General features: G+C 40.3%; 3 protein-coding genes across 3 annotated transcripts; 2 read left to right on the top strand and 1 right to left on the bottom strand.

The window, feature by feature from the left end:
- Positions 1–7: 7 nt before the first annotated feature.
- gpn3 (GPN-loop GTPase 3) lies at positions 8–2412 on the bottom strand. Its single transcript, XM_068752948.1, has 8 exons — positions 2272–2412; positions 2021–2129; positions 1471–1638; positions 1214–1338; positions 947–1062; positions 566–662; positions 358–486; positions 8–263 (listed from the first exon to the last, which is right to left on the bottom strand). Exons 1-8 carry the CDS (start codon positions 2317–2319, stop codon positions 198–200), a joined length of 858 nt encoding a protein of 285 aa, XP_068609049.1. The 5' UTR covers positions 2320–2412; the 3' UTR covers positions 8–197.
- Positions 2413–2825: 413 nt separating this feature from the next.
- rnf170 (ring finger protein 170) lies at positions 2826–6994 on the top strand. The gene is made up of 7 exons (XM_068752946.1): positions 2826–2875; positions 3508–3665; positions 3876–3951; positions 4286–4400; positions 4632–4705; positions 5649–5780; positions 5857–6994. Exons 2-7 carry the CDS (start codon positions 3532–3534, stop codon positions 6124–6126), a joined length of 801 nt encoding a protein of 266 aa, XP_068609047.1. The 5' UTR covers positions 2826–2875; positions 3508–3531; the 3' UTR covers positions 6127–6994.
- A 712-nt stretch (positions 6995–7706) lies between these two features.
- Positions 7707–21145, top strand: hook3 (hook microtubule-tethering protein 3). The gene is made up of 25 exons (XM_068752790.1): positions 7707–7763; positions 11042–11127; positions 11264–11336; positions 11558–11608; positions 11742–11874; positions 11985–12052; positions 12258–12320; positions 12515–12598; positions 13258–13320; positions 14748–14911; positions 15014–15154; positions 15431–15518; positions 15611–15724; positions 15842–15952; positions 16290–16374; positions 16583–16652; positions 18152–18292; positions 18523–18610; positions 19274–19308; positions 19411–19493; positions 19593–19693; positions 19800–19904; positions 20122–20193; positions 20780–20916; positions 21105–21145. Exons 1-25 carry the CDS (start codon positions 7707–7709, stop codon positions 21115–21117), a joined length of 2226 nt encoding a protein of 741 aa, XP_068608891.1. The 3' UTR covers positions 21118–21145.
- The last annotated feature ends 3543 nt before the right edge of the window (positions 21146–24688 follow it).

Raw genomic sequence — 24688 nt, 5'->3', positions numbered from 1 at the left:
AGTCGTGTAATATTTTATTTAAAAAATATATAGATATAACAACTCTTTCAAGTTCAACATTGTCTTAAAATACTGGAACACTTACAAAAAGATATCTGAGCACTCTTATCAGAAGAATAAATGATCTTCAGAGTCATTTACTGTTTTAGAGTCTCCATCAATATTGATGTGGTGAATCCTGGTTCTCACATTAATCCTCAGGTGTCTGCTTTGTCTTGAAAAATCTCATCATAATTTAGATTAGAAGGCTCTTCTTCAAACTCCTGCGCAAAAAAAGTGGATAACAAATTACTTTATGACTTACTTTTATCATATATTTTATTAATGGGTTGAATTTATGTTTGTTTCTTCGCTCACCTTTGGTTCCTTGAACTCCAGGTCCTCACCATACTGTATAGAGAAGTCAATGTTTTGTAGCACTATGTTAATGCCTTCCTCATCTGTACGGTCAAAAGCGAGGAATCTCACCATACTGTAGTCGTCAATCTGGACAGACAGATAGAAGATTAGTCACAGTGACTTAATTCAATCCAAAACGCAGCATCAAATTAAAGGCTTCACTTACCACATTACAAATGGCTTGAGTCAGTTTCTTGAACTTTGGGCTTCTGATGGCATCCGAGCTATCTTCCATCATCGAGTACATATCTGGGTCGAGGTACCTTGTGAAAATCCAAACAAACAAAGAACAATAGTTGTGATTAAAAAAAAAAAGGGTTTAATTTATGAGCTTCAAGAATGAAAAAAAATTGATAACTTTCCAACTTCTATATGCTTAGGTTTTAAAATCTGAAAGTGGAGCCACCTGAACTTTTAGTCTCTATAACTCTTCCTTTGTTTGGAAGGGTTTGTTCTTTTGGGCGTAATTTGCTGCAGATTTGATATGAAATGAGCGCACACACACACACACACAACACTGCTGCACTGTTCTTATAAAGAAACTTACTTTTCAATTTCCTTCTTGGCTTTGGGACCAAGAAGGTCCATTTTTGTCATAATATTAACGTGAGGGATTTCCAATATCACCATGGCACTCATGGCAGCCATGACTCCTGAGAGGAACTGCAGTGAGAGAGAGGGGAAAAGGATTCACATGACAAAATGCTCACTAATAAAACCATTTAAAATAATGATACTAAAGGTCTTTGGCGTGTTCAGAAATAAAGGGTACTCAATAAAGCAAATTCAAAAGGCGGGCAGGTTCAACTGTTACCTTAAAAGACTCCACCATGAACTGGGAGTCCACTAAAAAGACTCCGCACACCCGGAACTCCCATTGCTGGAGCTGATCCACCAGCTGCCTCATCACAGGGAGATGTGTGTAGAGTTCAATCTGGCCTGCAAAAACATGTCACTTGTCCAATTAATGTTAGGAAGCAGAGCTCTGAAACTAAAATGATGTAATGAAACGCACTCTAAAAGGAGGCCAGATTAGAGAGAGGCAGCTTCAGCACACCTCTGCCCACTTACCTGGGCAGTCAAACAGGATGTAGTCGTCCTCCACGTGACCGAGACTTTCCTCCAGCCAGTTAAAGTTGTTTGCAAAGTACTCCATGCAGAAAACCAGGCCCCCATTAGGGCCAAATCTAAGGGAATGGTCCTCCATCACGTCATCCACCTGGATGAGCTCACGGATGTCTGGGGAGGACATAGAAACATAGGGGTTGTGCAAAATAAGAAAAAAAGAACACTTAATAAGGGATTAGCATGAGATTCAGAGCACTTGTCTCTCACAGAAAAGCTGAAAAAATAATAATAAAAAAATACAGTAACAATTATATAAGCACGCTTAGCAGTCACAGCCATCATAAGACAAATATGGTGCTTCAATAATATGTACTGTTTTTTTAAAATAGAGAATCCATTCGTTTTAAGTAAACCAGATCACAGAACTGTTTTCAATTCGATCCTAACTCATTATAAACATGTAATAATATTTATTCTTGCATCTGCTCATTTTGTAACCCATCTGTTTTGAGTCGCACGCTTTGATATTGAGAGATGAACACGATTTATTCACCTGCCATGACAGGATAGTCAAAGTGCTCAGCTGCCGGGTCCAGGTTGACCACTTGAAATGAGCGGTTAATGGATTCCGAATGCTGGATCATGGTGGCACAGTAGGTGCTCTGAAATGGAATATAAATATCAAAAGATTAGCACATACAACGGAAATGTGCCTATAGATAGATAGATGCTATAGATTCGCGCTTTAGCTCAACAGCTTGTCAATATATTTCTGGACGCATGGCTGAATGATTTGTAATTTACCTTTCCGCTCCCCGCCGGCCCCATCACTAGCTGCGCAAACCGAGGCATGTTGCCTCGAGAAAAAGATGCTGTGGTGAAGTTAAGTTAGCTAATATAGCTAGCTAGCTAGCTATTACAAATTGCAAACAGGAAGAGGTGTGTTTCTGTGGAGACTATTGCTTTGATTGGTTTGTTTTGGAGAAAAACGCCCACTTGGTTTTATTGCTGTCCCGCACTCCAGCGCACTAGATGGAGGTAAGGCTTCCATGAACTGGTTATCAACCGAAGAAGAAGAAGAAGAAGACGAAGAAGACTTGTTGTGCGTACACTGTTTGTATATTCTGTTTTAATAAAATAACAAAATGTGCTTCGTCTACTCTAAAGAGCTGATTGTTACAATTTCATGTTTTTGGTTATTGTGTCATGCCTGCTTTTGTTAATAAAGTTTGTTTGTTTTTTTAGAAAAAGAAGAAGAAATTATAGGAGAACGCCGCGTCACTTCCCATCCCCTGTTTCAGTTTGTTGCCATCTAGTGGCCAATCTTTATTAAACCCCCATTGCCACAAAGTAAAATGCCGGAAGACTCATGACAGTTGTCACATCAGACTGGAGTTCTCTGTTGGTGGTGGGTGAAGCCATTTCGCCATTCCGTTCGTGTACTAATATTTACTGCTACGTAGCTAATGGGTCATGTTGACTTTATTATCTCGGTTATATTCGCAACGCGTTGTAATGCATTTAGGTGGGAGACGAACGGTGTTAGCCTACTTTATATTGTTTCAGTTTCAGAATCCCCGTTGTCATTGATAATTTTTAATAATTATTTGATACCATACAAGACGCTGGTTTTCTAAGTTTGGAATCGCTCAGCAGCCGAGAACTCGCAGTATTTAATATCATTTAACTCTCTACGCCCACGCTTAACTTAGCTAACAGTTAGCTACAAGGAGAGAGACAGCAAGATTAAGGCAGACGTCGCTTCCTTCTGTCATTAGGAAAGAAAGAAAAAGTCGGAACAACATCCTCATGTGTTCTCATTAATTTCTATATTTTAAATGTGCTTATTCAACATGTTTGTAGATAGAACGTTATCAAAACAGTGTTATAAATGTAGTTGTTGCAGCAGGAGCCTGATGATTCAGGCTATTTTTAAAAAACACGCAGCTTAGAAATAAAGACGTTTATATACGCACTTCAGCCTGTAAAAATAAAATTCTCTCTCCCCCCCCCCCCCCCCCCACACCCTCTGTTTTCTAGTTTTGTAGGCGATGAGTCTGGGTGATGGAGGACAATCAATATGGGGACTATCTGATTCAAGACGAGGACGCCCTCATTGAGGGTGTCAGCAACCAGGTGTTATTTGTCGTGGTCCTCACGATCTCCTTCTTAGCAGGCGTCCTCATTGTTCTCTGCAGGTAAGCAGCTGGTTCATCTTCATTGTTCTCTTGTTATTGTGGTTCCATGTTTGTGAATATGGTTCCGTGGACAGACTGCTGTACTGGTTCACAGCCTCCTTTGAAATCATGTGCTAAATATCGTGTTCAGAATCAAAGTCTCGTGTAGCTTTGTGCTGTGTTTCCGCCGAGGAATGATACGACGCCAACATTTTTGTCTTGGACTTGCAGACAAGAGGAGCAGAACATTCATCCCGAGAATCAGGAGCACGTACGAGCTGTCAGACAACAGCTCCAGACGGAGCAGGTATGCTGGAAAATGCAACTCAAACCTTTCTGACCATATTTCTGACAAATAAAGCATAAAAAAACCCAACAAAATCCATCAAATCTGCATCTTTAATCAATCAATTAGACATAGAAATCTGGCAAGAAGCCAGAGAGGAGTAAAAAAAACAAAAACAGTTGAGCTGCAAAGTGTCATCAACATATATAATATAATTGTTAGGAGGTATCCTTCATGTTTATAAGAATATATTTGATTTTATGTTGTTGTTTTTTTTAGTGAAGACATGCATTTCAGAAATGTTATATTAGAGTGACGTGAACGTTCATAAATGTGTTTGACTTCATTTTGTCAGGATGAAAGTTCTCTGGGGGAGCCCAGGCCACAGTTCTACACAGACATGTCGTGTCCTGTGTGTCTGCAGCAGGCTGTTCTGCCTGTGGAAACTAATTGCGGACATCTTTTCTGTGGTAGGGCCGTTGTCCAGATTCCACACTGCGCATTCATGAGACATTGACTTTGCTCTGCTAAAGTCTCTAGGAATGTACTGACATGGCTTATTTTTTAGATAACACACTGGAATCAGAATGAAGATAGTTGTAAATAATGACATTACCAATAGTTTAATTGGGTAGTTATTATTCATTGTTGTGTATTCCTGCTGCATTTCCGTAGCAATGTGCTGTCTGTCTTCTACATAGGCTCCTGCATCATAGCTTACTGGAGATATGGCACCTGGCTGGGTGCTATTAACTGCCCTATTTGCAGACAAATGGTGAGACATGTTATAAATATTCAATGTAAAATGTTTCATAGGAAATATTCATATCTTTAAACTTCTTTCCTTCTAGTATTTCTAAAATAGAGGGTTTTTAAAGGTCTGGATAGCTTCTAGAGGTTTGTTTTGAATGAACACCCCTCATCTAATCCTTCCATAAAGATGTGAAAAACTCAAAAGACTCTCCTTTGAGACAGATCTTTTGAGATATGAAATGCTTTTTAAAAAAATGGCAGATAAATATCCAATAATCAATCACATTTGCCACGCCCCCTCCCTTGTTTTCAACAACACCAGTCAGGTGGTCACTCCGACAACGGTTTGTTTGGCTGCAGATTTATTTTCTGTTGGAAATCAGATTAGATTTTGTTTGTTCAGGAGTCCCATGAAAACACAAAGAAATTAGAGTTCTATTCTATACAAGCCCGCTGCTGCTATCATCATCAACGAGTGACTAAGATGACCTCATTTACATGACAGAACAAAGCATAGGTGAAAATTACACAAACTGCATGCAAGAAATACATTTTACAGATATTTTAGTGCAAAACTAAATAAAAATAGTTTGTAAAACCATGTTATTGGTAATGTTTGGTAATTGGTAAAGTGTGTTTTACAACAATCCAGTTACATATTAGTTTACATCTACATTGATCAGGTATTCCTATACATTTTTGCTTTGCTACTTGCAAAGATGTGCGAGAGCGATCTTCCGTTTACCGTGTCTCTGTTCACAAAGCATCGTGGGACTTTTCTTCCACTGTACTTTCTACCACTCAGTTTTGAGTGAGTGGTTTTATTCTGTCAAGTATGAATGATGCTGTGTGTCAATGAGAGTAATGGAAGTCCTCGTCGTCCCACTTATTTCTATACAGATTTTCTTGAGAACAATGATGATGTGATGAAGTACAGTTTTTTTTTTTTGTTTTTTTCTCCGCAGGTCACCTTGCTCTTCCCACTATTCCATGGGAACGCCACTCCTCAGAGGGTCCAGGATGGCGAGGCAGAACCTCAGCTGATATTAACGGACGTTAACGATTACAACCGCAGGTTCTCAGGCCAGCCGAGATCCGTGAGTTACATGAAGGCTGCAGCAGTTGCACATTAGCAACACGTTTTCTCATACTTTTTTCACTCTGTATCCTCAGTTGATGGACAGGCTAAGAGACGTGCCGACTCTGCTTCGCCACGCCTTCCGGGAGATGTTTTCCGTGGGTGGCCTCTTCTGGATGTTCAGAATTCGGATTCTTCTCTGTCTGGTCGGTGCAGTCACTTACCTGGCCTTGCCGCTCGACATCCTCCCTGAGGCGCTTTTCGGTCTCCTTGGATTCTTGGACGATTTCTTTGTAATCCTGCTCCTCTTTGTGTACATCTCTATCATGTACAGAGAGGTAGTTACACAGAGACTAAACAGCTAAGTGTTCACCGATGACGGAGGCCTCCGCCTTCTCATGTAGGGTTTGCCAGGAATGCAAAAGCTGAAAAATGACAATTGGTTCAATAGTTCATGTTCTTTCATTGAGGTTTGCAATGAAACCTGGGAAGTTGATCACTCGAGAGAGGTTGGTAAAACACTGAGCTCTGGGAGTGAAGCAATGCGACGTGTTAAATGTTTTCCTTGAGCCAGAGAGTGATTTTTATGGATCATTCAAGCACTTTACGGACACTTCTAGCTAATCTATTGCTAAACGTTCATTTTTTTTAACGTGCATATTACCATAATGGAGGAATGCTTCATATAATTTCATATACAGTTCTAATGTTGTGGTAATGTCTTGATTATAAGCATTTAAAGTTGATATGTCCGACAAATTTGTGGTACTATCATCTGTAGCTGTGACATCCTGCTTGTTGGTAAAACATCACTTGTACTCAAATTTAAAAAATGCAGATTTCCATGCTCGTGTGAAAATCACTGGATCGTTTCACTGCCAGCATTGTCCAAACTTTGCTCCTTTCCTCCACAGAAACACGAGAATCAGACCACTACAACAGCGGCTTCTCTAAAGGCAGATTTTAATCAACAAAATAAAGCAAGATGTAGTCCCTTAGTTTGGAAAATAAGGCAAATATGCACTCAATATTCAAGTGTTAAATTATCTCAAGGTTTATGTTGTCCCGCTAAAGGTTGCTGTGATTTGGTGAACAATGGTGTCTTTTTCAAAGCTGAAAATGAATCCATGTATGAAGCTGACAATTGGGTTACGGTAATTCTTATTCTGTGATTCAGTTGTATTTTTGTGTAAATATTTTGCAAAGGGCAAATAAATACCTTTTAGAAATGTTCTCATTGAGATGAATTCAAAATTCTTGAGGAGACTTGATGGTGAAGAAGAGGCTCCAGTTCCTGAGTCCTTTTGTTTTTTTTTGGGACTACTTGCTGTAAAGCTGCCTCATCCCGTTTCAAAACCTTGAGTGACCAGGGTCTTCTTCAGTTCTTCATCTGTAAAATGAGCTGGGTTATAAATGCCTCCGTTGTTCTTCACCTCAGAACAGGTTAGGTGAGAGTCTTAACCTGCAGGGGAAACTGACTCAGGGCTTTGATGCAATCTGAGTCAGAATTTCTGTTGTTTGTTCTGATGTTTACCTGACAAATTATATACATTAAATTGTATTTTATTTTAAATAATGCACCAGTCAAGGAGAATTTAAATTGAAACTGTAATTGAAATGTCACAATATATGACATTTAAACTAATTATGAATGTGTTATAAAAGGGGACTCGGCTGGCGGGTTAATGTAGTCCTGCAGAAAAATATTTCTACTCGTGTCTTTTTATCGCCTTGCTGCAAAAGAGAATATATATATAATACAACATACCTTCGATGTTGACAACAAAAAAAAATGATGGAGACTCCGCCCCTCCGGCGCGACTCCGGAGTGGTGAGGCAACGCACCCTCCAGCGAGAGACACCCAGAAAGAGTGGGCGCTGCGGAGGACCCGAAGCCCGCCGATAACTTCAGGCGCTGTTCGCTGTCACTTTACGGCACGTCAAGATGACCACGCCGGAGTCTTTGGATCGAATGGAGCTATGTGGAAGCCTCTTGACATGGGTATGTGATTTAAAATAAAAGTTTCTGGCTCGTTTTTCTCGGAACAGACAATTATCCGGCGCCGGCAAAGCTAGCTAGGATGCTAGGCTAGCGCTAGCGCGTTAGCTAGCTAGAGGGAAGTGACAGTGGCTCGCCGTGGCTACGTGTCTGCGGGCCAGCTGTTTGCCGCTGATGCGTTGCGTGCTAGCGCTGCACAGCGGAGCTTTCGATCACGCCCAGGCTGTGATTTTGGCCTCTAACATTTTGAGCTCAGGTGTGTAACTAGCTGAACTTCACCAATGGTGCTGTCATATGGAACGGGGTGGAACAGCTGATGTTGGCCTTGTCCTTGTTGTCCCCGCTTTCCCCTCCCGGTTCTGTCACATTCACGTTAGCTATTCGTCAGTTCTCCGACTTGTATGGTTGTTGATACCGTTATTTTATGTAAAATGTATATAATAAGGCAGCCTATGTTGGGGTCGCATTGCACCTGTGGTTCATGTTTACTTTTTTTGTATAGAGAAGAGTCGAATGTTTATTAACTCTAATGTAAAACCGGTAACGATTAGGCCAGCATAATACACACGCTGCTTAGACTGCCACTAAAATAAGATTGCATTAGAGATGTCTGGGAAAGTGTGATTTTGGTCTCTTCAATAAGAAGGCCAAGTTGATCATTGTTATATTGACAAGTTATTAACTGATCTTTTATTTGATCAGTAATAACTACTTTTATTTTTAATGATTTGTCCATTACTCTACTTTTGTAGCATACATGAGGCACTGAAAATTGAAAAATGAAAATGTCAACCATGCCCGTGTTAATTATGAATGTGTTTCTGCAGGTTCAACTTTTTCCCTTTTATTTGGTGGTTTGTGAATTTGTCTGTAATGACAAAATGATAACTTGTGATGCTGTTGTTTTAAAACCACACCTTTTGTAGTGCCTCTAGTATTGTAATGGTTTTGACTGCTCTCACCGTAGCTGCAGCTACACGAGCTACTGTATAATTTAATTCAATCCTTGACAAAGCATGCACTGCGTGTCATCACATGTTCTGGAATTAATTGCTGTAGCTCTGTCATATGTGTCTGTACTATGACGGCTGATCAGGGCGAGCGTGAGATGGGTTAAGAGAACACATGACCGAATGGATCAGACACAAGCGAGATAAGGTAGCGTCTTCATCAGCAGAATCTGGCAAGTGCTCGTACACAAAACGCAGAAAAATGCTGCAAATACGGAAAAATATCTGTTACGTTGAGTTCACTGGAGCTGAACCGGACATGAACTCGGTCGTCGTTGCTACAGTTTGGGGATTCACACCAGGATACACATCCTTGCAGATGCGTATCCTTTATTCAGTAACTGATCAAACAGAAGCAAAATGTTATTTTAATGAGCAACTGCTTGTTGTTTTTCATTCAACTGTAATTTGAGGCTGATTTTCCGATGCGGTCCTTCGTCAAGTTAATATCTCTGAGGGAATCTGCCAGTTGTCTTTGAGGGTTGTAGCTTTGGTTCGTCTCTGTAGCCTTAGGTCTTGGGTATCTTTGCATCAACCTAGATGTACCGAGTACCGTTTATTCCACACATGTGTTCATTGCAGATACCTACCGGTATATAATACTGTTTTTGCTGCAATGTTGTTGTGTGATAGACACAGTTGCAGGACTATTTTCTCTGGAATCAGCTGGAATCAGCTGGAATCAGCACTGGTTATTTCATTGTTGACATCGACCTCATATGTGACTGTCAACCATCGTTGGTATTTTGTCTGCCCGCTTTGCTTTGCTTTTTTAATGTGATGTCAGAACTGCTATCTTGTATCATTGTTGTATACGAGCTTGGTATTACATATTTAATACGTTTTGTACAACTTTGGTATCTCCCAACCATAATTATGTTGTGTTTGTGTGTGCTTTTATTTGACAGCCTCCCCTCCCAATTATTTCTATAAACTGGTCTGGATTTCTTTTTTGTATACTTGAGTTGACTTTCTGTGCTTGGTCCTGCGTTTTAAATGGTGATATTGTATATTTATGTTATTTTCTTGTAAATTGAAGCACGTATGATTTATAGTGAACAATACTGATGATAAAACTGACAATGTAAGTCTTAAAATGTTATTATCTATGTTATGTATCCTTACATACGATTGCTATAGATAAAGTGATAACAGCAGACTGTCTCTATGGTAACCTGGCAAGATTATAGGACACAAGCAAATCTTGTGAAATCCAAATCCTAAAATTCCTCGGAAGACAAGAAGCTTGTTTTTAAATCACGCACATAAGCCCCTTTAACACAGCCTGTTCAAGGTGGGGGCATGTGCGCTTTTATTCTGCCCTATAATGGGGCATTTGTGTTGTTCAATCTCTGACCACAGCAAAAGTAGTCACACCCGTGATGTGGGAACCAGAATGAGTGTATGGTGTTTTGATTAAACGTGCAGCCCCAATCCAGGAAGTTTAAAAAGCAGCGTGTAATAATAAGTTGCTAACTGAAACGAGAGGAAAATGTACGAGAAATGTTTTTGCACATTGAAGTGTTCACAAAACACAGCTCATTGCATTAAATAAAATGAAAGGGTGAATGTTGTTTTTAACTGTTTAAACCTTGTAGTTCTGAGCAGAACGGTTCATGCACCGCAATCAAAATAAACTTGTGGCGTTTTTAATAATAAATAATTCCCTTTTTTCCGGGCACCCAGTCAAACGTCCTTTGGGGTCCGTTTCCTCACATCAGCGATGAAGGGTTCATGCTGTCAGTAGTTTATAGTCAGTCTCTCGAGATTTTAATCTCTTTTTTGATACTGTCCACTCTTGGCAAACATCTGACTGAGGAGTTGAGAGCTGCAATTAAATTATTCATGAGGGATTACATCCTTGTCAGAATTCCAACGTTTCCACTGAAAGTTTTCCTCGTTTTTTTCTCTCTGCAGGTGTACAGACTGAAATATATTAATATCTGTCTGGGCAGCATAGACTCCCATGTTGAATATTAAGGATAGAAAGAGAACAAAGGCATGCCAAGATAGGAATAAAATAAATCTGAAGCACTGAGCACTGATGTAGTTTTTTGTACTCTGGCCTTCAGCGTACTACTGAGGGGAAACACCAGCAACATGCAGGTTTATAGAGAAATGTGAAGTTATTTATTCAATCAATATGATTTCTTTGTTGCATTAAATGTCAAATGTTGCAAGAAAAGTAATATTGTCATCATGTTTTTTTCCCTTCATTAAAATGTCTTGCACTACAACCATTGCTCAAATTGTGTTTGTTTGTTTGTTTAGATCCAGACGTTTGGAGTGGTGGCGCCGTGCAAGACGGCAGAGGACTTGACAAGCGGTATCACCATGGCCCAAGCGCTACAGAAGATGTGCGTTTTATCCTCGGAGTTGGTCAATGACAAAACTCATTCGTATTCGTCATCCGTTTGAAAAAATACAAAATGTTCTTTAAATTATCGTGACACTTTTTAAATCCTTATTCTGTGGCTCTTCTGAATTTTGTAGAGATGCAGCGTATTTCAATGATGCTTGGATCAATAGAATCAAGCCAGAGGTTGGAGACAACTGGAGGTTAAAGGTTGGTATCAGCTCTTTGTTTCCTTAGTAGCTAATAATGTTTTAGGTTTATTTCCGTCAGTCATTTTATTTTAATATTGTCAACATTTTGTTCATTTTGGATGAGGGCAGATAAGTAATTCATAACTTTGTCTTTTAGTCATTTGCCTGTCGTATTTCAACTGCGGCATGTTTGCCGTATTGACGTTTCAGATTCCTTCACAAAGTTCTCTCTATTTTCAGATCAGCAACTTAAAGAAAATTCTTAAAGGCATCCTCGACTATTATCAAGAGGTAAAAAGAATCTGCTGTTTACATTTTGAAATAGTAACTTGATGTGTAACTGCTTTCTTTCTCCAGCCTTCTAACACAATCCGGCGAGTCCAGTTTTCGTCTTAATTAAATGCGAGATTTGTTTCCTGTCTAGGTCCTCGGCCAGCACATCAACGACTTCACATTACCGGACGTAAACCTCATAGGGGAACATTCAGATACAGCGGAACTTGGGAGGATGCTGCAGCTTATACTGGGCTGTGCTGTCCGCTGTGACCACAAACAAGGTGCGCGTGTGTGTGTCGCTGCGCTGTGCCATTTGTTACCGGAACACAGCGTTCTGTGAGCAGCTGAATCAGACACTTGGAATTTATCACATAGTTTATCCTGTTTCTAGAATACATCCAGAGCATCATGGCGATGGAGGAGTCTGTGCAACATGTTGTCATGGCAGCCATCCAAGAGGTGAAACCCAATTCTATGCAGACCTCTATATAAAATGAAATGCCGATAATGATCAGTTAAGAATGAAAACAGCATGGGGTTGGTGAGATGCGGATTCCTAAGACTAAGAGGGTTGAAGGTGGAATTGGGGTTCCACGTTTGCGGGATCGACTGTAATCCCGTGGACAGATGCTTGACGTTTACAGATGTTTCTGCATTTCTGCAGCTGATGAGTAAAGAGTCTCCGGTGACGGGAGGAAACGAGTCGTATGAGGATCTAGACAGACAGGTATGGAGGCTGTAGAGAAGCTCACCGTGGTGCCTGTTAATGCCTTTCGTTATCGTCAACAGGCATGTTTTTTATTGTATCGCTGTAAATCACACATAGTGAGGAGTGTCTTACTCATCCAAGCAGATCAATAAATAATTTGGAAGTGTGATCAAGTCTGCAGGTGCTTATTCGTTGTGTCCTCCTGTGTTCAGCTCAAGAAGACGGCGGAGGAGCTGAATGATGCTTTAGCGACCAAGGATGAGATCTCCCAGAGGTGTCGCGAGCTCGACATGCAGGTGGGTTTTACACATAACCGCCATGTTAAATGCTATTTATAGCCTCACGTAAAAGACTTGATAAAACCAGTGGGTGTGTTAGATCCGTGTTCTGAAGTTATGTGTGTTTTTAAATGTTTTATCTAAACAATATAAAACATACTATACTTAATGCATTTTCTTTATAGCTATATATTTTGCAGTAATGTAGGTAATAGTTAATTATGTTGCATATATATATACTTATATCATACAATCGATTGTATAAATATTTAGTGTTGGTATATCTACCCAAAAATGTTTTATTCCTGTTTTTTGCTGCTCTACTTTTTTGGTTGCGTACTTTAACAGCCATCTTTTGGTTAGACTTAAAGCAACCCTCTCTTCATAATTACATTTCCGTACACGCTTCATGTCCTTAAACCAGCTGCTACTTGTGGATCTTTCTTATGCTTACTTATTTCCTTCTCAGTTTGTCTTATTTTCTCTCCTCAACAGTAAGAAACTGTTTGAAAAACAGTACAACACTTTATACCAGCATAGCAGTTAATCATTCTGGGTGTTTTTTACTTTCTGCTAATGAAGGTTGTTGCAGAATAATAGGTCTGTAATTTAAGTGGTGACCTGCTCTCCTCCCCTTATTTCCTGCCAATTTCAATATTGTGTGCCTTGTTTTAAAGGCCCTCCGTCTCCAAGAAGAGCGTGATAGACTGAGGTTAGACTTAAATGAGCTAGAAGAGAGGGTAATTCCAAACTTTATTTCCTTTCTGTTTTTATTCCCATCTATGGTGTGTGGTGTGTCTAAAGGTCCTGGACTTTATTTTGCGGTCTGCTTTGCACCAGCATCGCCTTTGGAATCCAGTTTTCCCTTCTCCTAATTATATGTGCATGTGTGTCTGCACATTTTTGCACAGTTTGTGCATATAATGTACACGTGGCTCTCTTGGGAGACACCAGCCTCGGCTGCCGTTTTGTCTGGGCGTGGCACCTTCACCTACGTTTCCTGGTTTCAGAGTAAAATAGGAGTCGATGATGAAAGGAGACACTTGGGGTTTTGAGCCAAGGAGGAAAAATACCTTTACATTTTTTTTATACATATTCTGTATGATGCTATTACTGTTGAGTTTTTTTTTTTTTTCCTTTTTGTAATTAATACAAAATAATTCACAAATGGCATTCTAGTCAACGCTCGTTCAGCGGCGCCACAGTGAGGTAACACCTCTGGCCAATAAATAGCATTATTTTTGGATGCCCTAGTCTGATGTAGAGTATGAATACAGGCGCCACCTCTATTTGAGCTTTTGTCTTTGATGTGGTGCAGCCTCTTTCCAGGAAGTTTACACTGGAGCAAGTTTGCATTTGCATTTGTGTGGAAATATTAATAGGCAGGAAAGAAAGTTGCACCCAAAGTGCTGCCTTGTGGTTTCATTTATTTTAGCAACAAAGTTATTTGCTGTGTTTCAAAAGATATTCGACACTATTTATTTCCTTCATGTTTTCTATTTAGGCCAGTTTTGGTTAATAAACATTAAGAAGAGCCTGGTGACATTTATTTTGAAAGCTTTCTTTGACTTGATTCTGGCAAAAACTGTTAAGGAATTCTGGGGTATGTTAGAGCATTTACACATAATAGCTTGAATTGATATGGAAAGTGTGTTTATTTTATCTGAGGGGATTTGGTAGTTCATTTCGTGACACACTAAAAGCAGCTTCTGCTACCCTACCCTGAGGCGGCAGCATCAAACGACATGTCGCCCTCTTTGCGATGTTGGAGTGTGCTGGTTTGCCTTGTTGACGTGTGTTTGGTGTGTGCCTGCTTTGCTACTCCAAACGGTACTGCAGTAAGTCCATTGATTAAATAATGTAAAGAAAACACGCATGTTTATTTCGGTTGCTTATATGATTTTAGTTTTTCAGTCTGCTACTCTCCAACTTGTTTTTTTCTGCCTCTCCTCTTTTGACATCATTTTCATCTCTTTCTAACCTTTTTGTCCTTCATTTGTTTTTTTTATCCTCTATTTTTCACATTTCCTACTATCAAAAATTATTATTCTCCCTTTCTCACCTGATCCTATGTAATCTCACTATGAACAATTTCTGTCTGCCCCTTCTTCCTCTTTCATTTCCATTCCTTGTCCCCCCCTTTTGTTTACTATTATTCCTCCCGCAGGTGGCAGCCCTACAAGAGGAGAAGAGCAGTTTGTTAGCAGAAAACCAAGTCCTGATGGAGAGGCTTAACCAGTCTGACTCCATAGAGGATATAAATAGCCCTGCTGGACGCAGACACCTCCAGTTACAGACACAGCTAGAGCAACTACAGGAGGAAACCTTCAGGTGTGAAGCTGCCAGTAGCATGATGGTGAAAGTATCATGTCAAAGAATGATGTCATAACATCTATAGGTGAAAACTGATTGCAGCCTCGTATTTTTTCTTAGGTTGGAGGCCGCAAAGGATGACTACCGAATCCGATGCGAAGAACTTGAAAAGGAGCTCGTAGATGTAAAGTCACAAAACGAGGAGCTTGTTTCCCTGGCTGATGAAGCCCAGTCTCTCAAAGACGAGATGGATGTCCTCAGGTAAAGTGAGGAATCTTAGCCTAAAATGTATCAAGTAAAAATAATAAGTACATTTGAATTCACAGCTTGCAAAATATATACAAACTGGACATTTGAAAGGAAGTTAGTTTTGTTCCAAAGACCTGTTGGGAGCCGACGAGGCTCAGAAAAGCAAGCGAGGACAGAGCGAGTAACTGATTCGTGAACCACTAAATTGTGTTTTGCAAATAGTCTTTAAGCTTCCCCCGCTTTTTATTTTTGTTTGAAACAAAGTGAACCTTTTTGTTTTTCTCCCAGACATTCATCAGACCGAGTGTCAAAGCTGGAGGGAGCAGTGGAGCACTACAAGAAGAAACTGGAGGACATGGGTCTTCTCAGGAGACAGGTATACATCTTTTACGAGTCTCTGCCTTTGCTGATCGAATGTGATCTATGTTAAAGTTAAAGAGGGTAAGTATGTTCACATCTGTATTCCAGAATAAGCTCATGGAGGAGAAGAACTCTGTGTTAATGCAAACTAACGTCGGTTTGGAAGAAGAGCTACGAAAGGCAAATGCCGCTAAGAGCCAGCTGGAGACGTACAAAAGACAGGTGCCAAACTAAGTCATTCATGTTTCAGTAATCCCGATCCAGGCCGGTGTATCCCGTCTCGTCATTCTCACTCATGCACATGCACGTCTGCTCATTAACTGCCCGTTGTCTACACAGGTGGTTGAGCTGCAGAACAGACTATCAGAAGAGTCTAAAAAGGCTGACAAGATGGAATTTGAGTACAAACGGGCGAAAGAGAAAGTAGACTCTCTGCAAAAAGAAAAAGACGTATGTACGCTACGTTTTCTTTAGTACTGTATGTTATGATTCCCGATAAAAGGCTGACCCAACACTATTATATCGATATATCTCTGCATTTGTTTTGTTCTGTTTGGCAATGAAGCAAATCTCATTAAGTCAGAGGAGCAAGTTTGGAGTTTAGTTCAGAAACTTTACTGGAGCAATAGTCGTCCCTACTTGATCAGCAGATGAAGTCTAAACACTGTCATTTTCTCTGTCGTAGTTATGCCCTACTTACACTGAAGTCCATTACTCATCTGCCCCCCCCCCCCCCCCCCCCCCCCTCTCTCTCCCTCTCTCTCTCTCTCTCTCTCTCTCTGTATAGCGTATGCGGACAGAAAGAGACTCACTGAAGGAGACAATTGAGGAGCTACATTGCGTCCAAGCTCAGGAGGGGCAGCTTACGTCAGGTGAAATAATGATAAAAAGATTTTATGAGTCGCCTTGTGTTGCAATTGTATTCCCCCTATATATAATGTTTGGGGGTCGGGTGGGGGGGTCGGACAGCGGCCCAGCTGTCAGATGAACTATTACCTAATGGCTTTAATTCTCTGTGCAAAAATACAGTATTTCTTGAGATGGATTTACCCTGAAGCAGCTGCTCTGTCTTTGGTTCAGGTTTGCTGCCATTGGTGAGCAATGATGGATCTGATTCGCTGGCTGCTGAGATTACCACACCAGAGATAAGGTATGGCTTTGTCTTCATTTTAGTTTTCATTTTTAGGATATAAAAGAGAGGGTATTGTTGGTGGGTTACAAATATCAGAACATCTAATCGATATATCATGTACTTAACAATAGTTATAATATCACTCATTTATTTATGAGGTGCTTTGAAATAATGCTGATGTTTCAAAGTCAATATGGGGTTTCCAGCCTGCTGCTCTTGCTCTGTCTGCCGCATTAAGGCAAATGAGTTTGGCATAGAAAGAGCTGTGTCTACACAGTAAGTCAGTAATAACCATGAGTTACATCAGCCACACTGCTGATCTCCTAAGGGGCTGGGTTTTCTCCTGGCCGCCGACCAGGCCTAAAAATGTGGATCTACCTTTAAAACCTAATCCTCTGAGAGCTTACCGGTACTTGAGTTAACCCACCAGGGGTTATTCATTCTCCAGAAGTCGTGGTGCAAAAAGCGGCTGTGCCTTGATATGATGTCATATCCTGCAAGCTTCTGAGAATGGAAGGAAGATGTTTCCATGGCAATGTTTCCTGAGGGATATTTAAAGACATAAAGTAAAATATTCTGTTTTTTGGTAAAACGAAGCAGGAAATGTTCTCTGCGTAGGAATCACGTGTCCATCATAAGAAAATGTCAATGATGATGTGCTCATGTATTCAGTGAACGGTTTAGGAAGCGCCTCTGATGTTTTCCTTTACCTTCCCTGACCCAACAATTGCCTTCCAGCAGCTCAGCTGTGAGTTCATTTGGAAACATTTTGTAAACAACCCCCCCCCCCCTGAAATCCGCTGTCCCACCCTGTAAAAAAACAGACTGAGACAAACTAGGCTCAAACTGATCAAAAAACGGTTCCAATTCCATCCTCAGTCAAACAGATGAATTGAGAGGCAAAGCGTTTTCTTGACGGTGGCATCCAGCCGCAAAGTCTGCATTATTATATACTCCTAATGGTCGATTACATATGGTAAAAGACAAAATTATCTTGATTCCACCTAGGATCACGAGTACGAAACCTTTGTAATGAACGCACTGCGCTTGATTTTCTAGTTTTTGTTCTTCTCTTATGTTACAGAGAATAAATTGCTGTAGCGAGGAAGACAGCGCTGCTCAGTGAATGCTATATTTCTCAGTACTTTGACAAGGATCATATTAATCCTGCTGACAATAACAATGTTATTACATTAGTATAATATTTTTCACTGTTGTAAATACAGCCCTCGTCGTTCTCACCCCCAAAGCAAACTGCTGAGAGGAACTACAGCAGCCAGTAGCTATTTGCTTGAATCAAATTATGCAAACGTCTCATTATTATACTGTGTAACTAGAGTGCATCTGTGCCAATATGGGAAGAATAAACTGTATTATGCTGGTAATCCATAATAATATATTGAGGTCCTGTTAGTGATCTATGGTGCTGGCGTTTACACGCGTACAACAACCAGCGCTGATCATTTCAGCTACATACGATCAGAACTTAACTCGTGTTTCCACCATGCTCTTTGCAGAGAACATTTGATACGTCTTCAGCACGAAAACAAGATGTTGAAGCTGGCACAGGAGGGATCTGACAATGAGAAGATCGCGCTGCTGCAGAGTCTACTGGAGGACGCCAGCAGGAGGAAGAATGAACTGGAGACCGAGAACAGGTCAGCAAAGAACCCAGAGCCATGCAGCCGCTTGCATTTGCAGATTGTCTTCCCCTGGTATTGGAATGTGGATTGGTCCATCATTTATTTCCCCACAAAGATTTTCTTGTTTATACGGCCCTTTTATCCAATGACCTTTAAGCCAGAATCCTGCCTCTGTGACGTTGACATTTTATTCCCATGCATGGCTGTGATCTTGTCAAACTGGTCTTTTATGAATTTGTGTGTAGGCTAATCAATCAGCGCCTGATGGAAGAACAGAGTCGGGTAGAGGAGCTGCAGAAGTCGCTTCAAGAACAGGGTTCCAAAGCAGATGATGTAAGTAGTGAAGTATTTGCCGAAATATAAGAACTCTTTCAGCTTCATTGGAGACCGGCACAGATATTTCATGTAAGTTCCTGAGAACGGCGTTAACTTGTGGAAAAAGGGTAGAATATGTCTCCTTTAAATGGAAATGTAAGTACAGTCAAATATCAGGCACAACGATGGGTTCTGAGAGGTCAATAATATACCTTTCGTTTACAAGTAATGCTTCCATAAATGCACTGTATTAAATATTGTGATTAAAGGACATACTTGTGTGTTTATGTTGCGATAAAAACACCTCAGAATATAATAAATTAGTGTATTCATAAAACAATTTTAGAGAATAGAATAAAAATAACTCAGTATTACATTGTTTCTTTGCAAATAAATGGAGCCACCAGTTAGTAGAGCCTTTTTATGCCCTGGTTACACTGAGTTGTTACACTCAAGTAGGGGTTACTTCTTTTTTTAGCTGTGCTCCAGGATTCTGCATTTTACTGTCAGGGCTTGTTTGACCTGCATCCTGTTCATCTGCATTTTTCCTTCCAGCAGAAAAATACATTATTAGTTTACACAAATTCCTGCATTTATCCAAGAGAGTATCTTTAAATGTTTGAAGATTTTGTTCATCTGATCCTTAAGTTGGTATGTTAAAGAATCATTTGTGTTTTTCAGTCTTTTATTCTGAAGAAGACGTATGAGGAGCACATGTAAGTGGTCTTCTTTCAGATCCAGAAATGTGTTTCCTGGGTCAGATAACATCAAACTTTGTTTTTGTTGTTGTAATGCTTCTACTTCTTATCCTTCATCAGGGAGAACCTGAGAGAATTGAACAACGACCTGCTGAAGAAAAATTCCTTCATTGACGAAATGGAGCCTAAATATAGCGCCTGCTGTGAGTTTGGAGCCCTGTTTGATGTTGAGAATGTATCCGCTCTCTACCCTCAGTCCTCTCTTCCTTGACAAAACAATATATTATCTTGTGCTCTCTCAGCCCAACGGGTGGATGAGCTGGAAGATGCCTTGAAGAAGAAAGATGAAGATATGAAGCAGATGGAGGAGAGATATAAGAAATACCTGGAGAAAGCCAAGAGTGTGAGTGTGACGCAATCTTTTGCAGGGTGTACTGTAATGAGAAATATTTGCTCTCGGAGGGGATCAACAAGAAGATAACAAACGCGATGTGAATGAATGTGTTCAGGTTATCCGAACCCTGGACCCCAAGCAGAGCCAGGGTTCAGGTCCAGAGGTCCAGGCACTGAAGAACCAGCTGCAGGAGAAGGAGAGGATGTTGCACTCACTGGAGGTAATCCATAGTTTGATTCTCTGCTCAAGAATATAGGGGCAGCTTGTACCAGTAGGGTTTCCCAGACGCCATACGGATAAAGATACTGACCCCAAGAGGAATGGTATTAAAATATGTGGAAGTACAACAGCAATATTTGGGCATACGACAAACATAATCCATCGTCAAATGCCCTGGTTTTTGTTTCCTTTCTGTGTTCTGTGTTCCCTCCGAACAGAAAGAGATGGACAAGACAAAAGGCCAGAGAGATTACGAGGAGAAGCTCATCGTGTCAGCCTGGTACAATATGGTATGAGCCGCTAGTAATTCTCAGTTTTGAACTGTGTACTTTTGTAAATTTTTGCACATTTACACAAAGCTGGGAGTTTAGAGAAGTAAAGTATACATTCATGTACAACTATCAAAGTAGTATAACGCTTAAAATCCAAGTGGACTTGGCTTAACATTGTTAATTATACAGAAAACGATCAGTGTTTCTTAGTCCTTTTATTTAAAGTTTATATATTGTTTTCATGCGATATTCTAAGTCTTAAGTGACATTGACATTTCATATTTATTAGCATCTTTACTTGAGTACCAAAAGATTCTGTGAAGGGATTGTAGCCACTAGAGGGCAGCATTTGCTTTTGTTTGTGCTTAGCAGGAAATGTTTGAATGATCTTTTACTTGTTTGACCAATCGTGTGTTGTTAAATTGACAATAGTTAACTTTTATGTTCATTAAGGTTTGTGAATAAACAGTGGCTGATTCTATTGTTGCTATTATGTCTCTTTTTCTGACTTATACACTGCTAGTGAGTCTGTGGATTTTCTGGCTTATTTACGTGAAGTGAACTTCAGGAATAATTCAGATCATTTCTTTGTATCTGTTCCCAGGGCATGTCTCTGCAGAAGAAGGCTGCCGAAGATAGGCTAGCTAACACAGGCTCTAGTCAGTCCTTCCTGGCCCGACAGAGACAAGCCACCAGCACACGGCGCTCTTACCCAGGCCACGTCCAGCCCGCTACCGCAAGGTAGATGGCAACAAGGCAGAAAAATACTGCAACAAGCTACCTGACAAAACCCTTGAACTTACTTACACACAGTAGAATTGCCATTTTAAGGTCTTCTGTTTACATTCATTTCTGATGTTTTTCTGATGTCTTGTTTTTCTGCATTCTGCCTATTGACTTTCTTTTGTTTGTTTTTTCTTTTTGATCAGATCCATGAGGTAGAGATGCCAGACAAGTCTGCCCAAATCTTTTTCCGGACTATGCACATTTTACCCTGATTTCCTGCCATACCAAGCTTCTATTTTTTATTTTTCACTAGCCAGCATATTTGAGTGTTTGATTATTTGCCTCAAACCTGAACCTGAACACTGTGGCAAATGTTTGTCAGGCAGGTAACCCAGACCCCAAAGCAGAGAGCGATCTGCAGATTGCTGCCATTCTAGTTTGGCAGAACCGCTATGCCTGCTTGTTCAGTATTCATGCACATCTCCACCCGAGATAGCACTTGAGGCTCGTCCTATTTTTTTGACTGTCAGAATTTCAGTTTTAATTCTTAAACTGTAGGATAAAGCAGGTAGATTACATGTGACTAAGTTTGGATTGCAATTTCAAATTGATTTGATCAATTTTGAGCAACAAATACAGAGACATAGGAAGATGAATAATCATCACAGGATGTTTTTTTTTTTTGTTAAGTGGACTTTAGGATATCTAATAATATTACATTATTTGGGAAAACCACATTCACATGGTTTTAAAGTCACCAGCGTTTACCAAGTTGTCTCAGATGTAGTATTTAATTTTAGTGTGTACCACAGTATTTAGTCGTTGTCGTTGCAGCACTACAGAATTTGCTCTACTCCATCCACAGAATGAAATGTGATGAAGTAAAGCCTGGTTGTGTGGTAGCTGATGAATTTTATGGCCCAGGGTTTGTAGATCAGTCTTAATGTCGCTACAGAGTTAATTCAGGGTGGTTCTTTTAAACAGACTTAATGTGAATCAATATCCAAACTGTATTACTGTAATAGTAAACGGCAGTTTAAATGGGATACCTTAATCCATGTTGCGGCTGCTTAATCCACTTTCTTCTTCCGGTCTCTTTAAATTGAACATCATGACTGATCTCCCATTAACATTAACAGGAAGCCTTCAGAGTAACCCTGTTCACTCTCTGCATATATGTACGCATGAAGGCAGAACGCCAGGCTGACGGGCCCCACCGTCTCACCATTATCTCTCTCTGTCCTCCCCCAGCGGTAATGTCAGTGCATGCCTGTCACACCGGTGAGCTGGCCCGGCCTGAAGCATGTGATGCATGAGCTGCCTGCCTGCTGTTTGCATGACTTTGCGTTGACTCAAGCCTGTGAATAACTAGCGCAGCAGGGACGGCATCAGGAGCACTAACGACCCTCTGCAGAGTGTAGTGTTGTTACCTCCGGACTGAGGTGGGACGGCTTTGGAGAAAGCAAGCCCTCGCCTTCCTGCTCCCAGTTCAACTCCTTTCCACCCTTCCATCTTGCTATTCTCTTGTTACTCTTCATCGACATGTCTGCCTGCGCTTCCACCTCGCATCAAGTCTGTTACAACTGAACCTGAACTATAATAGGATGCCGGAATTTTGGATTATCTTTCAGTTAAGCCCTGTTTAAAAACAAAAAAAAAGACTTTGCTGCAGAAAAATCATTTCCAGGATACCTCAATGATGTTCATACGTCTTTTCCACGGTCGGGGGAGTGTTGGTGTCTGTGTGGGAGAAATATGCGAGAGGTGTAGCCTGTTAATCAGTCTGCATAACAAAAAGGAGTGTGAACCCTGGGGACTTCCAAGTGTTGATCTCCTGCAGCGGTTCTGCTCAGCCTCTCACAAACATGTTGCTAGACGGCCTCTTTAGATGCAGTTTTACCTCAAGTATTAATGAGTACAACAAGGTGCAGACTACACAACAGCTTAAGGGGCATTACAGCATTGCCCCGTTTACGTTTAAGTTTGTAGTTGGTGCATAGGATGGCAAATAAATGTTATTTTAAATGAATATTGTTACAGATGTGCGATCATAGGACAGACGCCCTCATTAAGCCTAGTTGAAGTTTTTCCTCAGATTAAATTTACTTTCTTATTTGTCAATGAACTGCACATTTGTGTCGAGTGTCCCTGATGGCGACTTTGCGGTTTTTTGTCAGAGTAGCAAATAACACGGTCAAAGACAATTTGAATGACTGCCTGAAAAAGCAGAAGTGAGGACATTGAAGTCTGTTTCAGTATAAATCAGTGGAGGAAGATGGCTGCTCAAACATGCAGTGTGAACCTTTTAAATAAATGTTGGTGCTTATCGGAGTTTGGTTAAAACACTGGTGAGAGAGGCTGTGAGGAACATCTGGACCTGAGCGTGTGTTCATGGGTATAAGTGCCTTCATTTAGACAAGATAAATCTAAAATTGATCTGATTAATCTGATTAACTAGTGACAAAGTGTAGTTTCATTATTTTATTTTAAATTAGATGAGGTTTGATCTCATCGCTCTACATTTATTGACGATTAACTAATTGAGGCTTAATGAGGGCATCTTTTTTTAACATTTTAAAGCTATATTATGTAACCTTTTTATTTCATGCCATGCATTTTTATCTTAATGGCTTATTTATTCTTTTGCAACTTGTACGGCAGTGCTCCATTTCTTCCATTAGTAGTATTCTGGCATCGCTGAGAACTTTAGTATTGATTTGATGTTTCCTTACACAACATCAGAATGCTATCAGTTTCTCATCTCATGCTGCAACAGAGGAAGCGGGGTCAAACAGTGTTGAGTTTGTCTTCATCGAATGAAAAGGACACAAAGGTTATTGTATTAGCCATGCGCCTCCAGTATAAGGTGGAGAGAACGAAAGTCATTTACCTCCAATCGTTTCTGAAAGAGGATTTTCTTCCCTTAACTATCTGCCCTAGAAATCATTTTCTCATTAGCAAAAAAAATTAATAAAAGCACATTTGACACTTTAACAGTTTTTATTGTTTTAGTTTTGGCAACAAAGTTGTTGTTTTTTTTGGGGGGGGGGGGGAGCATCAGCTAATTAGATTGTATTATTTAGGCATCATTTAAATGTTTCATACAAATGAGCAGTGAAAATTTACACACAAAAAACCCCACAGTATACAGCAGAGTCATTTTTTAGCCGTCCATCACCTTTAGTCATAAAGTCTTGGTTGACGGCTTTTAATTTATATCAGGGAAACATGGTAGGTGTCATCGGCCCACATCATCATTATTAGTAATGTTAGTATTAGTATTATTATTCCCTGTTATCCTCCATCAAGCCAGCGTCTGTATTTTGTTACATATAGCTCTGTGTATATATAGTACTTCCTGGTACTGGTGGAAAGTTACCAGTAATGTCATCAGGAACTGATTTTAAATGCCAGCAGGACAACACCGAAGGACAATTAAATGTATTATTCAAACTATAACACCAAATCTTCGTAGTTCGTAGTACTAGTGCCGGTACTATGCCTGCGCTAACACGATGAGCCGGTGTTCCATAGTGTCTGCTGATGTGGGCCACTGACTGGATCGAAAAGATGAAACACTCGCGGAGCTATTAACAGGTCAAAGCAAAATATGCAGTATTTGTTGTATTTTTTTACTCACTGGCAAACCTTTCTTCGCACATTGAAGTAACAAATACCCTTTCATTTGCCAAGTTTTCTATTGCGTGTATAAAAACACACTCTGTACATACGTGATGTGATCAGTGGTCGATGAGAGTCTGCCCATTTAAGAAGGAAAATGAAACTC

This window comes from Brachionichthys hirsutus, chromosome 19 (genome assembly GCF_040956055.1).
Source record: "Brachionichthys hirsutus isolate HB-005 chromosome 19, CSIRO-AGI_Bhir_v1, whole genome shotgun sequence".
Classification (NCBI taxonomy): domain Eukaryota; kingdom Metazoa; phylum Chordata; class Actinopteri; order Lophiiformes; family Brachionichthyidae; genus Brachionichthys; species Brachionichthys hirsutus.
Note: the sequence above shows the minus strand (reverse complement) of the source record. Positions and strands in the feature narration are given on the sequence as shown.

What these genes read in the sequence shown, in the direction of transcription:
- rnf170 (XM_068752946.1), top strand. Translation starts at nt 3,532, where the DNA reads ATGGAGGACAATCAATATGGGGACTATCTGATTCAAGACGAGGACGCC. An exon ending in GCCCTATTTGCAGACAAATG is followed by an intron (nt 4,706 to 5,648) that starts GTGAGACATGTT and finishes TTTTCTCCGCAG; the next exon opens with GTCACCTTGCTCTTCCCACT. An exon ending in TCTCAGGCCAGCCGAGATCC is followed by an intron (nt 5,781 to 5,856) that starts GTGAGTTACATG and finishes CTGTATCCTCAG; the next exon opens with TTGATGGACAGGCTAAGAGA.
- gpn3 (XM_068752948.1), bottom strand. Translation starts at nt 2,319, where the DNA reads ATGCCTCGGTTTGCGCAGCTAGTGATGGGGCCGGCGGGGAGCGGAAAG. An exon ending in GGCCGGCGGGGAGCGGAAAG is followed by an intron (nt 2,130 to 2,271) that starts GTAAATTACAAA and finishes ATTCCATTTCAG; the next exon opens with AGCACCTACTGTGCCACCAT. An exon ending in GCCAAGAAGGAAATTGAAAA is followed by an intron (nt 663 to 946) that starts GTAAGTTTCTTT and finishes GATTTTCACAAG; the next exon opens with GTACCTCGACCCAGATATGT.
- hook3 (XM_068752790.1), top strand. Translation starts at nt 7,707, where the DNA reads ATGACCACGCCGGAGTCTTTGGATCGAATGGAGCTATGTGGAAGCCTC. An exon ending in GCCCAAGCGCTACAGAAGAT is followed by an intron (nt 11,128 to 11,263) that starts GTGCGTTTTATC and finishes TGAATTTTGTAG; the next exon opens with AGATGCAGCGTATTTCAATG. An exon ending in TGTCAGCCTGGTACAATATG is followed by an intron (nt 20,194 to 20,779) that starts GTATGAGCCGCT and finishes ATCTGTTCCCAG; the next exon opens with GGCATGTCTCTGCAGAAGAA.